This window comes from Rissa tridactyla, chromosome 6 (assembly GCF_028500815.1).
Source record: "Rissa tridactyla isolate bRisTri1 chromosome 6, bRisTri1.patW.cur.20221130, whole genome shotgun sequence".
Taxonomy (NCBI): domain Eukaryota; kingdom Metazoa; phylum Chordata; class Aves; order Charadriiformes; family Laridae; genus Rissa; species Rissa tridactyla.
This window is the reverse complement of record NC_071471.1, coordinates 41,990,204-42,003,468: the sequence shown is the minus strand read 5'-3', so window position 1 is coordinate 42,003,468 and position 13,265 is coordinate 41,990,204. Positions and strand designations below refer to the sequence as shown.

At 37.5% G+C, this 13,265-nt stretch overlaps 1 protein-coding gene across 1 annotated transcript in view; it reads left to right on the top strand.

Annotated features, from left to right (window-relative positions):
• The window catches only part of GRID1 (glutamate ionotropic receptor delta type subunit 1), a 549,473-nt gene that overhangs the window by 420,534 nt on the left and 115,674 nt on the right, over window positions 1–13,265 (top strand). The window contains exon 5 of the mRNA XM_054207026.1: window positions 6,679–6,732. Within this exon, the coding sequence (XP_054063001.1) occupies window positions 6,679–6,732 (54 nt within the window). The remainder of the gene's footprint in view (window positions 1–6,678; window positions 6,733–13,265) is intronic.

Sequence of the window (13,265 nt, the reverse complement as noted above, 5' to 3'; positions counted from 1 at the left end):
GATCACTGAAAGATAAGGATTCAGTGAGCCTGCTACGTGTTTTTTTTAAAAAGTGTGTATGTGCACATTTCTAGGTAAACGTTCAGAAAAGGGAAGGGTATAGAATTTCTGGCAAAACCTTTTTTATTAAAAGTACAAATTCTCCATGAAGCATGACGTTCAGTAAGAAAGGGTCAGGTTCAGTGAATTTTCTGATCTGAAAAAGTATGGCATGGAACCTCTTTAAATTCCCATTTTACCATTTAGAGAAAGAAGAATTTAATATTTCATTTTAAAATGACATTTAGGAATTTTAATTAACCTGTATTTAAATTAGAAAAGTAAACTTACAGTCCTGATCCAGTTTACTGCAACTGAATTTTTCCTCTTCAAGAGTCTTAGTCCAAAATGGCTTAGCTTTTATGACTTTTCATCTAGAGTTGGGATGTTGTACTGTGGTCTGGAAAATTCTGTTTTAATCCTTGTACTCTAATGGTACCCTTACCAATTAAGCTTTAGAAACAATACCAGTTTGCAGTATTCTGTAGTACACTATAAGTATTAGAAGCAGATTAGACCAGACCGTCTTTTTTAAAAACTATTTTTATAAATACTTTATTTATTGTGGCTAGAAATGCTTATTTATTTATTTTTAATCTATTAAACACTATAGGATTTATGCTGCTTTGGAGATACTGAGCCAAGAGGTTTGTTTGGGGTTTTTTTTTAAGTGCGAAGGAAAGAAAAGTTCTAATGAATTGCAAGAATCTCAGTAACTGGTACAGAGAATTTGTTTTTCTGTGAAGTTCTATTACCTATGCAAGTCACTCCTGGACATGAGCTGCGCTATTTTAATTGAAGGAGTTTCTAAGTGTAAATCGGGTATCTAGGGGATATAGATTGAACCCATCTGCTCTACCAGAATTGACTTTTTCATGTCTTCTATCTTAACTTATTTGTATCCAAGACATATACAAAGCTTCTCAGATAAACAGGTGCACTTTGATACTATCCAATTAATTAGTGTCAGATGTATTGCATTGGAAACTTGGTCTGTATCTCTTCTTTGGGATCTAAACCAGTTCCCTGGTTCCTAGGATGTTTTCCTGGACACTTAAATCAAGAGCAAAGCCATTTCAAAAAACGCAAGTCCATCTCCTGCAATGAAAGTCAGCAGCTGGAGCTAGGTTTGGTTCAGGCTTACAAAGTGTTGTAAAGAAGGTATTGACTTTTTTCCCGTTGCTGTTTTACTAGAATAGATCTCAAAATGGTTCTGAAATTTTTTTCTTTTGTTTTTGTGGGGGGAAGAAAAGACAGTAATTAAATAATTTCTCCAAGGATGTGAAGGGGGGAAAAAAAAAGCTGGTTTTGGAAGCAGGTCGCTGGCTTGAACCTTGCTTGGGACAATAGGAGCTGGAAATGGTTTTCTTTTGAAACCTGTCCAGTGGCAAATGTAAAGTGAGCAGGTAATGAATTGTAAGGGCTGTGACTGATCCCTCATGAAACATTTGTAAAGAGCTGAGATTTAGACATGATTACTTCCCTAAACCCTTCTTCACTTATGCCTTCATTATGAATAATAAAAAAGAAGAAAAAAAGAGGCTTATCTGTCATTGTCGTGCTGGTCGCTTTAGAAATATGAAGGGAAAGATGACACATGACCACAGAAGAACCAGAGATTTGTGATATTTGTCTGTGATGAAGGCATATCTATTTTATATTTTTTTTACTTATTCCATAGTAGTAAAGCTGACCTTGCGTATGTCCTAATATCATTCCCCACCATGCTGGTCTCTGAAAGGACTCGGGTCTCCAGCAGGTTTTTTCTTCAGACCCTCTCCAGCTAGCTCTCTCTGTGCTTGGTTTTCTGCTCTAAGCATTCTGGGGGCTGGCCCTTCACAGTCTGTCTGGTTGGCAGGGGTCTGTGCTGACAAGCTGGAAGACAGCTGCATAGGAGGAGCTTTGTAACAGGGCCTGGTTCCCGGAGCTGTGGTCTCAAGATGGTCAGGTGTGTCTGCCGGTGCCTACAGAGAGCACTCACCACCTTGCAGGTGTATCTCCTTTCTGCTGCCAGCTGTAATTTGTCATGGGTTAGCAACAACTTTGGTTTTGTGTTCTTTCAGTATCTCTTAGGACACTCTCTCCCAATTATTTTCTAACTGTGGGCTCCTCAGTTTACCCTCTTACTCATTTTTTTCCTGGAAAGCTATGATGCTCTTTATCCTCACCATTACAGTAAAGGATGTGCAAGTAATAGCCTTTACTACTTTGATATCCCTCCTAGCAAAACATTCTGGTGGCTCTTTCCTGTTGTGGATTTCAGGGTGGCAGCCCTTGTTTCCAAAAACGTAGATGCAACAGGACCATCTGTGCTTGCCATCTGCAAGACGTTTCCTTCTAGGATCCTGGGCTTGAATATGGGGCTTCCAGACATTCCTACTGCCTGTCCCCCTGGGTACACAGTAAGGAGGCAACAGGTTTGTAACTATAACACAGACGCGTGTAAGCCTAAACTCTTCAGCACGTCCTGCTGTCACTGGAATGCAGTCTGCCCGTGTCTGTCTGAACGCCCACCAGCTTCTCTCTAAGTTGTGTCCAGCCACTCATCCCTACATTCCTTTCCGCACAACCTGCCTTTTGCTGTTAATACCAAGGTGCTGACCCTGGCAAAGCAGCCAGGTATTGTGGAAAAGAACCTTCCCTATTACTAGCCAGCCTTTATACACTTGGAAATGTTTTCAGTTTAAGATTTTTTGAGAAGGTCAGGAAAGGATTGTTTCCGTTCCTTTTTTTTTTCTTTTTTTTTTTCCTGCAGAATTGCTTTATTTCTGAACATAGCACTTTTTATTGCTTACTTTCCTAACTTCTCCTTTTAATCCTGCAACTGCCATTAGATAAAATAATGAACCAAGTTACTTATTCATAAAGTATGTAAATATTTGTTCTCCACTGTACTCCAATAAAATAATGTTGTCGTGGATTATTGTCGGTAAATTTTTTTAAGTTATACATTTATAAGTAAACAAAGTCATCCATATACATGAAAATACCTTTGATCATTTCTCATGAAGCATCTTTTCTTTTATCATTGTTGGTATGAGATCTGAAATCTTAATGCTTGTATTTTGAAGTTCAGTGTCTCCCTATTTCATTTCTATTGCAAATGCTTTCTACTGAGACATTATAAACAGTTTTCTACATTCACTGCTCCCCTTCCCCTCATCCCAGTCTGGCCCAATTCAGATAAAGTCATTTGTTGTCATTAATAGTGGTCCACTAAGTGAATTGTATTTCTCTTGTTTGGGTTCTGCATTTTAACATTTGGCTGTTGAAAAGTAGCTGTGGAGGAAGGAAGGGCATACAGTCTCAAAAAACCCCTCTTTTTTCCAAATTTGCAGAAGCTATTTGCTAGTCTAAGAGAAAATAAAGGAATGACAGATGCTCTTTAATTTCCAGTATCTCAAAAGCAGATTTTCTATTTGATAGAAGTGTTGTGAGGCATTACTCCCAAGTGCCAACTAGACCCTATATACATATAGAGTACATAAAGAACTAGGATATTTTGCACATATATTAATATTTTTTTCCACAAAAAAACCCCAACCCTAACATATTTTAGCACATGAATCCTGCCATAGATGGCATAACTTTTCCTCAGCCACAGTGATCACACAAATTCCTGGACTACTTTTCTTTAATATAGAGTGCATTCATGAAACAGGCCATAATAGATCCTTCAGGATGTTTCATAGACCTCTTTTTTTTTTTTTTTTTTTTTTTAATGGATGGAGGCACAAGCTTAAACAAATGGCAAGATCTTGAACAGCTTGAATAATTGAAAACAGGTGACCATAAGCTCCCAAGTGGTGTTACTTTTTCCTCTTTAAAGAAACTCCCTAAGTTACAAACGTATCTAATTTGTTTCTTATTCTGAGAATTTGCTTATGATATCACAAGGTCTTCAGGACCTTGCTCTTCACACTGTTTAACTTCCCTGTGCCTCTAGCAATACACCCCCGAGACACCAATGCCATCAGAAAGTGATGTGACTTTCAGTAGTTCCTTTTAGGATACTTTAGGACAGCAAGCATGTAAATATGGTGCAAAACCTGATGCACAGCATGCAAGAAGTTTCTCTCAACATATATAGGTTTAGAACAAAGCTTCGTGCTATGTGTTGCAGCCCTAAACAGAAGATATTTATAGATATTTAAACTTGGCTACCTACGGTTGTGTTTTTAAATACATTTTAGGCTTTTAGAGTGCAGAGCCATTGACTTCTGTAGGAGGTGCTGAATGGTCTAGCACTCTGATGACTAAAGATAAACTCATAGCAACCTAAATTTAGGTACCTCATTTTAAAAACTTTGGCCTAGATATGTGAACCCAGAAGAATGCATTACAATAATTCATTTCAAATTCCCTGGCTCTTGCGGCTCCCCAGACTTAGCATTTATTCATACAAATTGCTCACTGTTGCAGATAAATCACAAAATGTAGCCAATGCAATAACTCTGCACCTGAGTGTTATTTAGTCCTGCTTTGCTAATGTTGGCAGCACTTTGCTTTTCCTCTATATGTTACAGCATCTGGCTATTTTGGCTTTGTCTGAATGTGTTAGAAGGGTGAAGAGGGAGAAAATCGACAAGCTTTTGCCCTCACTTTCATTACTGTTAGCTTTCCAAATAGCTGTGATTCCACAATTAGGTGGTCAGTTTAATTTTCCTGCCAGCTTAAAAGAAATTCAAGGGAGACAATTACCAAGGGAGACAATTTTTCACTGCGTGCTTAGGAGAGGATTAACTTGTCAGAAGTGTTGTCTCTAGTGGTTCTCATCTGCTTTGACACCAGGGATAGTTAATTTCCCATAATGCTGTTTATGATGATGATGAGAAATACTGTGCCCTGTCTGCGTTGATTTTTCTCTTTCGGCTTCTTTGTGGATTCTTTTTTGGGATTTTTGTCTCTTTAAAGGAGTGCTTCACCTTGTGGACATGAGAAATAGTTTGAGGTGTGTGTGTTGCCCACAATTTTCTCTTAGGTTTATGCAGGCTACACAAATGAGTGAAGTTTTGAAACACAATTACTTAGGCAAGTAATTTCAGGCAAGTAATTTCTACTTCTTTTCTCCCCCCCCCTTTTTTTTTAACACAGCATAATGTGTTAGCATACTAAGAGTAATGTTAAAAATGTTGGCGTTGGGTACTTAGCCAGTTTTTGGGTTGTTTATTGCTAGGATCAGGTAACAGCGCTCCCTTTGCCTATATTAAGGATGGATACCTTGTCATTTTGCTGCAGCTTTATAAGTCGTGGGCGTTTATTCTAAGCCAGTCATCTGTAGTCAGTGTCATGGAAGAAGGTGATTCATGCCATCTGACGCTAAATATCTGAGAGGCTTATTATGCAAATGTGTTCTGGAGAGGAAGGTGGTTGATGATGTTCCTGCCCAGCTCAGTGCCGCAGTCTACAGAGCCTCTCTGTAGTGGTGCAGTGCTTCTTGAGGCCACACGCAATCAACAGAGTGACAAAATTTTCCAAGTTAAAAACCAGTAACTAGAAGGATTTTGTTCATCTGTATTTGTTTTTTTTAAGCAGGTTCATTTCAGTGATTCATAGGGCCATTTATAACACAGCAATAAGAATATCAGTTCAATAAATGGGGTCATATTGGCACAGAAGAAATAAGTGGTTGAAGGCAGGGACATTCAAAACTTTGTGTAATGAACTGCCTCCTGAAATACGTGTGTGTGCTGGGACTGTCCTGTTTTATTAAGGGAGATGAATCCACAGTGGTTGTTTAACTGTGTGTTAAGCAGGACATTAGCAGTATCGTTATCACTGTAGTGTGCACCTCTGGATGCTTGATATTGCTTTATTAGACTATAAAATATCTTGAAGTGAGCTTATCTATGTCAAACAAAGGGGGCATTTGGAAACTTCTTTGTATATTGCCAAATCCTTCCACTGAGGTCCTCAGTACTAGTAGTGCTGTTTGTGCTTGCAGTCCTTCCCAATTTTTGTGTCTTACTGAAGCATGAGGGTTATATGAGTACACATAAATATGCTGTCCGATGAGATGGGCTATTTCTTTATCATACACGATGATTATCCAAGTCCACACCGGGAAGCCAGAAAAAGTGTCCATGCAAATCATAACTTTCTCTTGGGTCTTATGTAAATCTGAAGAGAGGATGACTCATATGAACTTCACTCAAGTGTTGTAGAGTGGTGTTTTTCATTAATAGGTTAGCTAGCAGTTAAACTATCAGAGTTGTAATGAGGCAGAGGCAGTATATTTTGAGAGGCGTATTGAAAAGAAACCTAGCCTACTGGGATGCATTATCATACAGAAGTTAAATCTCATGAACTGCATGTTCTGTGTGCAGTTGTTCATTATAGGATCCCTTATCATGTTGAGGTACCACCCTGCTCCAATATGCCTTTGTGGTACCTCTAGGGAATATCTTCATGTTACTGTAGTTTAGACACTGAAGTCAGAGAAATACGACTACCACCGATAAGATACCATTCCATGAAGCAGCAGTGGAAGAGATGAAAAGAACTGTACTGAAACAATGCCAATAGCAATGAAAGCAATCAAAGTGAGCTTTATAGTACCTCTTAATGTAAATTCTCTCTGGAATATGTTTCACATGTTTTATTTATTTTTATTATTATATTTCTTTTTTATTTTTGTAGGCTGTGGAAACCAACCTTGCATCAAAGGATAGTCACTGGGTCTATGTAAATGAGGTAAGAAAGTCAAAAGAGACAACATAGCTTGGTACATTCTCTCATCACTGTCTTCTGTTTCAGAACTTTTGACACATCAAACTGAGCATACACTTAGCATTTTTGCTTTTTGAATGGTACAAGATACAAACTCTGTGGTGCCGTTGCTTTTCTCTTTCAATTGAATTGGCTTAGGTTGAATACTAAAGGTCAAAATAAAGCTTCCAATATACCCCACAGTAGCTGGGAGACTTTAATTTTACCTTCATGTTGACCCTACTTCTTGGCTATTTAGGAAGCAGAGAATATCTCAAAAGAAACCTCGAGTACACACATCTATATTTGCTAGAATCAAACCTTTCAATGCTCTGAAAGCCTGCACTCAGATGCCAGGAGGGGAAAGACTTCTGAGGCTAGGTGCAGGCTGAGCTCGTTCCAATATGGGTTTACATGATATGCAGGTTTTCTCTAGTGCAGAATTGTGTTGGTGTTTTGGCCAAGATCCAGGATAGCATAGTTTTAAAATGTGATATTTCCCCTTTGCAGCAAATGGTATCCTGTCCTACTACTATGATTATTTATTTTACCTTAGTACCATGATGCTGGAATGGGGATCAGTGCAGACATGTATTTAAAAAGCAATGGAAAGCTGAAAATATGTTGTAGGATACATAATGATTTATAAATCACTGATTGCTCAGGATAAATGGCACCATTTTATATATTTCTAGTTTTGATGATGATTCATTAAAAGATAGTGAAATATTTAAGTTAAAAAGAATCATGTTCACTGTTTTATTTTTATATTATAAATGCATAGCCTCAAATTTAATAACCAGTTCCTTTGTTAATTTCTCATTCCTTTCTCTGCACCTAGCTAATAATTTTGGATAGGCTACTTTTAATAGTAACTATAAATTGTATTGTGTGGCATTAGAAAGGGTCTGTAATTAAATAGGGGTTATGGAAAGCGAGTGAAATCTCTGCTTATAAAAGCTTTATAAATTCTTTCTAGTCCTTGTTACATTTAAGTACCTGCTGATTTGTCAGCTGCAATAATGACCCATTACAAAATATCAACAAGATGCCCAGAGAGTCAATGTTTATATTCGCATAAAGATAATACAGTGCATATTTCACTAAACTTTTATAGAGGGGGAATGTTTTTGAATTTTTTAATGCCGCTGTTATTGTTCAGATGTTAAAACTCACTTCATGAAGCCTGAATCTGTAATACCACAAATAAAAACCTTCAGCACTCGTGCACAAACATGTGCATACACACACATACACAGCACACAGGATGTCAGTTCTACTTGTATTTTGGGAAGTTTTATTTTTTCTCTTTTATGGCTAGAGACTGCGTAGGGAAGCTGTGATAGCAAAATGTAAATCTAAAGTATAACATTTTAGTGAAAAATATTAGTACACGTACATACAGAAACTTTTCAAATTCATGAAACTTTGGAGAACTCTTTGCAGGCACAACGAGGAGGAAATGTCTTGATTATCCTTTTTCTAACAGAAAAGTGTTGGTGTTTGTGTGCTTAAAGCTACTGTGAAAAGAAGATATGTTAAGCATCTACATGGATATATTTGTAGAAAGATGGATGTTCCTTAGGGCTTGCTTCCTATTTAATAGTGTGCATACCCCCGTGCTGGCCAGAGGACAGAGTGATGTTGCTTTCCATGTCTGTGTTTCCAGTTGGTATCAGTGAGAACTGCAAGGGTACCAGAGGGAAACGATCTTATTCTTTGACTGGACATTGATTGGTGCTATGACTTGCAGAATGGAATTAACTTCTAATTCCCAACAGTCAAGTCATCTCTTTTTGATGTAATTCCCCATAGTAGCAAGCCAGATGCAGTCCATTCTATAAATGGACCAAACGCTTAGCCAGTCCTTTTTTTTCTCCCAGGCAGATTGAGGATCCTACGCTTTTTTGTTCACCCTATGGTCTATGTCACCTAATGATCCCATTTGCAAGGAAAGAGAGGTACAGAGATAACTGACCTGAAGGGGCAGTAGTAGGAAGAGAACACAGTAACAATTATTTCCATTGAGGTTCCTTGCATGAAGAACGTTGGATTGTAAACAGGCTCTTTAGGCCTTTCTCGATTCAGGGAACCATTTAAGGGCCTGGTACAGGTTAAACTTCTGAGATCTCCTGATCTTGAGCACTTTCTCACAGTCTGTCTTGTCTCCTGACTCTCGTCTAGCCAAGGAGGATCTGAAACTTGGACTTATCTTGCTATAGTGAGAGTGACTGGATAGCACAGTATTATTTCAATAAAAGATTTTATTATTGTCTTACTTGAATTAGATCTACTTTACTCTCTCTGTGTTGACAATCCAATAAACATTTGGGGTTGGGTTTTTTTTCCCTTGTGCTTCTGTCCCATGCAGCAGGATGTTAAGTTTTGGAGTTCAAACATATTTTATCACTTTAAATTTTTTAGGTAAGCAAATGCCACCAAGCTTGTGATGAACTAACTTAAAACTGTATAGATGGTAAGCTTATTACACAGCGAATGAACAAATGTGGAATATACGAGTTCGTCTCAAATTACAGAGCTTTACTGTCATGATTCTGCATTTGTTAGTTTCCAATAACGCAAGTCTCTGTGCTGAGGTATTTATTCAGTTTGGATGCTATTGGGGGTGCAAAAGGACTCCGTCATCTTTATAAAAAGGCTAGTGAATTGGGAGTTGGATTCATTGTATGGGGTTGGCAGGCTGAAACGTTCCAAGATAAGTCTTTCAGGATAAGAGAATACACAGGGTTAGGTCTTCGCAGGCAATATCATGCCCTTATAATGTCCTCTTTGAAGCCAAAGTCATAAAAACCTTACTGTTTTAAAAATACATATTTGTAAGTATGTCTGCTTTTCTCATTTCAGACATTTTATGTTTCAAACATGCAGAGCTGTCAAAAGTAGTGGAGATTTGAGGGGAAAAAAAGAAATGTATTTCTAACCACCCTTCCCTTCTTAGATTTATATTTAATTGTCTTCACTTTTATCCAACTAGAAATACTAAATCTTTCCTTGCATTCATTTAGGTAGTGATTCTATCTGAATTCTGTGTTAAACATGCCACATAGCTTTTTAAAACCACGAATATCTGTGATTTCTGTATAGATGCTTGCAAAAGCAAACAGCTCTTCAGAACAATGACCAGTCCATGCTTAGCTTTGTCTCAGAATAGTCCTAGTCCAAAACATTATATTACAATTGAATGTGTTGGGAGTTGTCAATGACCAGCATTTTTTGACCCTAAAGAAGATCTGTTAGAATATATCTGGTGTTCCGCTTGTACCTTTGCTGTTTATGCTTTTAAGTTTTGATGAAGTGACCTACCAGCTTTGATAGATGTGTGCTGTTTCTTCTTGTGCTGTGACTGGCACAGTTGTAGATGCCCCCACTTTTTTGGTGTTTATTATTTCCTCTCTTTTTTCCTGTTTTTCTTTCTTATTTTTATTTTTCTCTTACATTTCTTTCTCTTTAGTGCCCGACATCAAGCATCTCCGTCGGTTCCTCCTGACATTTTTCGTTCTCCCTTTCTCTTTTTCTGTCTGTTCAGAGAAAATGCTGTGCATTGCCCAGGGCATATGTCTGTGGGAGATGCACAAGAGCAATACTTGAAACTGAATTTGTACGTGGTTGTACTAGGAGCAATGCTCCAGCAGTCCATGTCTGCTTTTTTATTAGCAGCAGCTAGGGGTATAGGTCTAGGGGTATAAATAGCACTAGAAACCATGTTTCCCATTTTGTGGGACATTTCATGGTTTTGAAATTTTCTCCATTCAAATTGGAGAGAAAAGAAATTGTTCTGCAAAACTGGAATTTGGATCAAAAATATTCAAATTAAACACAGTATTATATTCCCTTATATCAATATATTTAATTCTAATTCCAAGTTTCTAAACATTCATTATTTTAGCATGTAAATCAGTAAAGTACACAAAGCGATCAGCTACTCTTCATGGAAACGGAGTGGGTACTGAATGTGACTGATAACTCAAATGAGTTGTTTCACAGTTATCATATCCTTCCTTTAATTTCTTTTTCAGCAAACTTTCATCACTATTCAGAGGTTTAATTGAAAGTTGTAGGACATGGTAGGACAAATCACAAGGCTATTGGTTCCGATAGGAGAAAATTTTTCGTGAAGGACAGGTAGACTTGAGGACAATATAGCATTGCATGTCCAAACCATTCATACTTGCTCTGAAGCTGAGGAGGGGTGAGGGTCACACTCGTTGAATAGCTGCATGGAAATACACAAAAGACATACACCGAGGAAGACTTTTTTTTGAAAACGCATTTTTGACAGAAATGCCCCGAAGACAAGAAATGGAAATAATGCAGGATTTTTATTTCCTTGGAAGTTGAAAAAGCAATGTTGGGACACAGACAAGATGTCACAGTTTCCTGTGATTGACAATATTATCCCCACATGTTTAAAAAGTTAAGGCAGCCGTCAGTTCAGATTTCATTATGGCTAAGGAAGAATGGGGTAAGGAAGTCAGAAGATAATTGGTGTGAAAGAGATTGCGACATGGTAACATGCTCTGTTTGAAGAGGAAGAAGTGAGAAAAGGAGAATAGAGATAATGGACATCAATAAAAAGATTCTCCAACTTCACAAGTTTAGGAAACTAGTACTGCTTTTGGAAAGATAACATGGTGAGTAAAGGATGGCAGAAGAACTGTGGAGTTCTGTGAAGATGAAGGCATAATAAGGTATCGTTATGGTTCCAACATGTTACCTTTACAGATCTCAAAATGACAGAGAAATTCTGATGAAAAAGTCATGAACAAAAGGGTTAAGGAGGAGCATAAAGCTGTAATGAAGTAAATTATTAGAAAATGAGGCTGAGGTGCAAAATGACTCATACCAGGGGCCATAAAAAGCAACGAGAAAAGTTAGATACAGCAGATGATAAAGGACAGCGTAAGGTGATTACTTAGTGGAAAAAGGAGGTTTTAATGTTTACTGACTTACTTGATGCTGGCTTTATAGAAACCATTGCTTGTAACCAGACTGATAAAACATATTGTAGTAGTTCCAGTTTATTTAAATAAATCAGAGGCACTCCATCTGATGAGATTCAGTATAGAGAAGTGCTGAGTCGTTCGGGTGTGGCTACGAAATGAGGTATAGCTGGAGAGCATCTGCAGGAGCAACTTAGAATCCTTGTGGATAACAAACAGAATATGAATCAATACTGTTGTGGTCTTGCAAAACAAGCAAATCTAGTCCTCAGATATGTTACTGGAAACATCCTTTGTAAGATAAGGGGAACGATTATTTTGCTGTGCTTGACATCAACTTGGCCTTGTTGGAACAGTATCACAAGTTTTGGGCAAGACACTTTAAAACCAAACAAGAGAATGCAGAATAATTCTGAAAATCCAGAGGAGAGCACCTAGTCTGATGAAAGCTCAGTAAAGTACGACCCATGAGGAAAGGTTGAAATAATTATGTTTGTCTCCTATGAAACTCAGAAGATGGAGGAAGAGGGGTGTAGCAGTAGAACAGATATAATTAAAAGAAGAATATGATCATGTGTTTACTCTGGAAAGATAAAGAAAATGCAATTTGATAATCTGTAATAAAAATTAGATGGAGTATTGGGAAATGGTTTATGATCTAAATATGATAATGAATAGGAGCAACTTCCTTGGTTACTTTCTTCCATCTCATCATCTCTCTGTCTTCACACCTGGTTCTGCTATTGGTTTTTTATCTTTGTTTTTCAGCATCCTACACACATTATGTAAGTCTGCTAAATATTTTCAGATCTCAATTTGGAAAGACAAATACAACTGTATTATGAACATCATTGGGTGTTTTCTGATCTGCACCTTCTGTTCTTCCACATATCTTTTTTTCGATGGGGCAGTGACAGTTTATACAAATAGTCACTGCATATACTTCTGATCAAATCATTTATTCAATGCTTTTGTTGACAAACATGAAATTAATGGGACCTGTGACTCATATTTGATTTCCAGTCAGTATGGAACTCCATCCTTTTCTGTCTACTGCTGAGCAAGCTAGAGTTATTGTGTTTTGTTAGATTCTGTCAGCTAAATCCACTCTTGGGGTGGCCCCAGTGATTTGACTTAGCCAGGGATGAACCTACCATCATATTTCTTGATATCAGTCATTTAAAACAGAAGACTATATTGTAATTATATGTAGTTTTGATAGAAAGATGCCTAGTAATGAATTACTGGCACTTTCAGTGTTTTAAAAATAGATTTAATTGTAAGATGTACAAAGTAAGTCTGAAAACTGAAGGTTAGAGCTTCTATTTGACTACAGTTTTCATTTATTTTTTTTCCATTGAATTGATTCTCATTGATTCAGGTTAACCCTCATCAGATCAGATACCAAGAGGTATTTGTTATTAACAAATTTCCTTTCCCCTTTCAGAGCATTCACTCAAAACACGTTTCTGCTAATCCTTTTCTGGACTTTAGCTCAGTTCTTTTATTTCTGCTGTTTTCATAGGTCTCTCTTCACCTCTCCACCCACCTCCCACT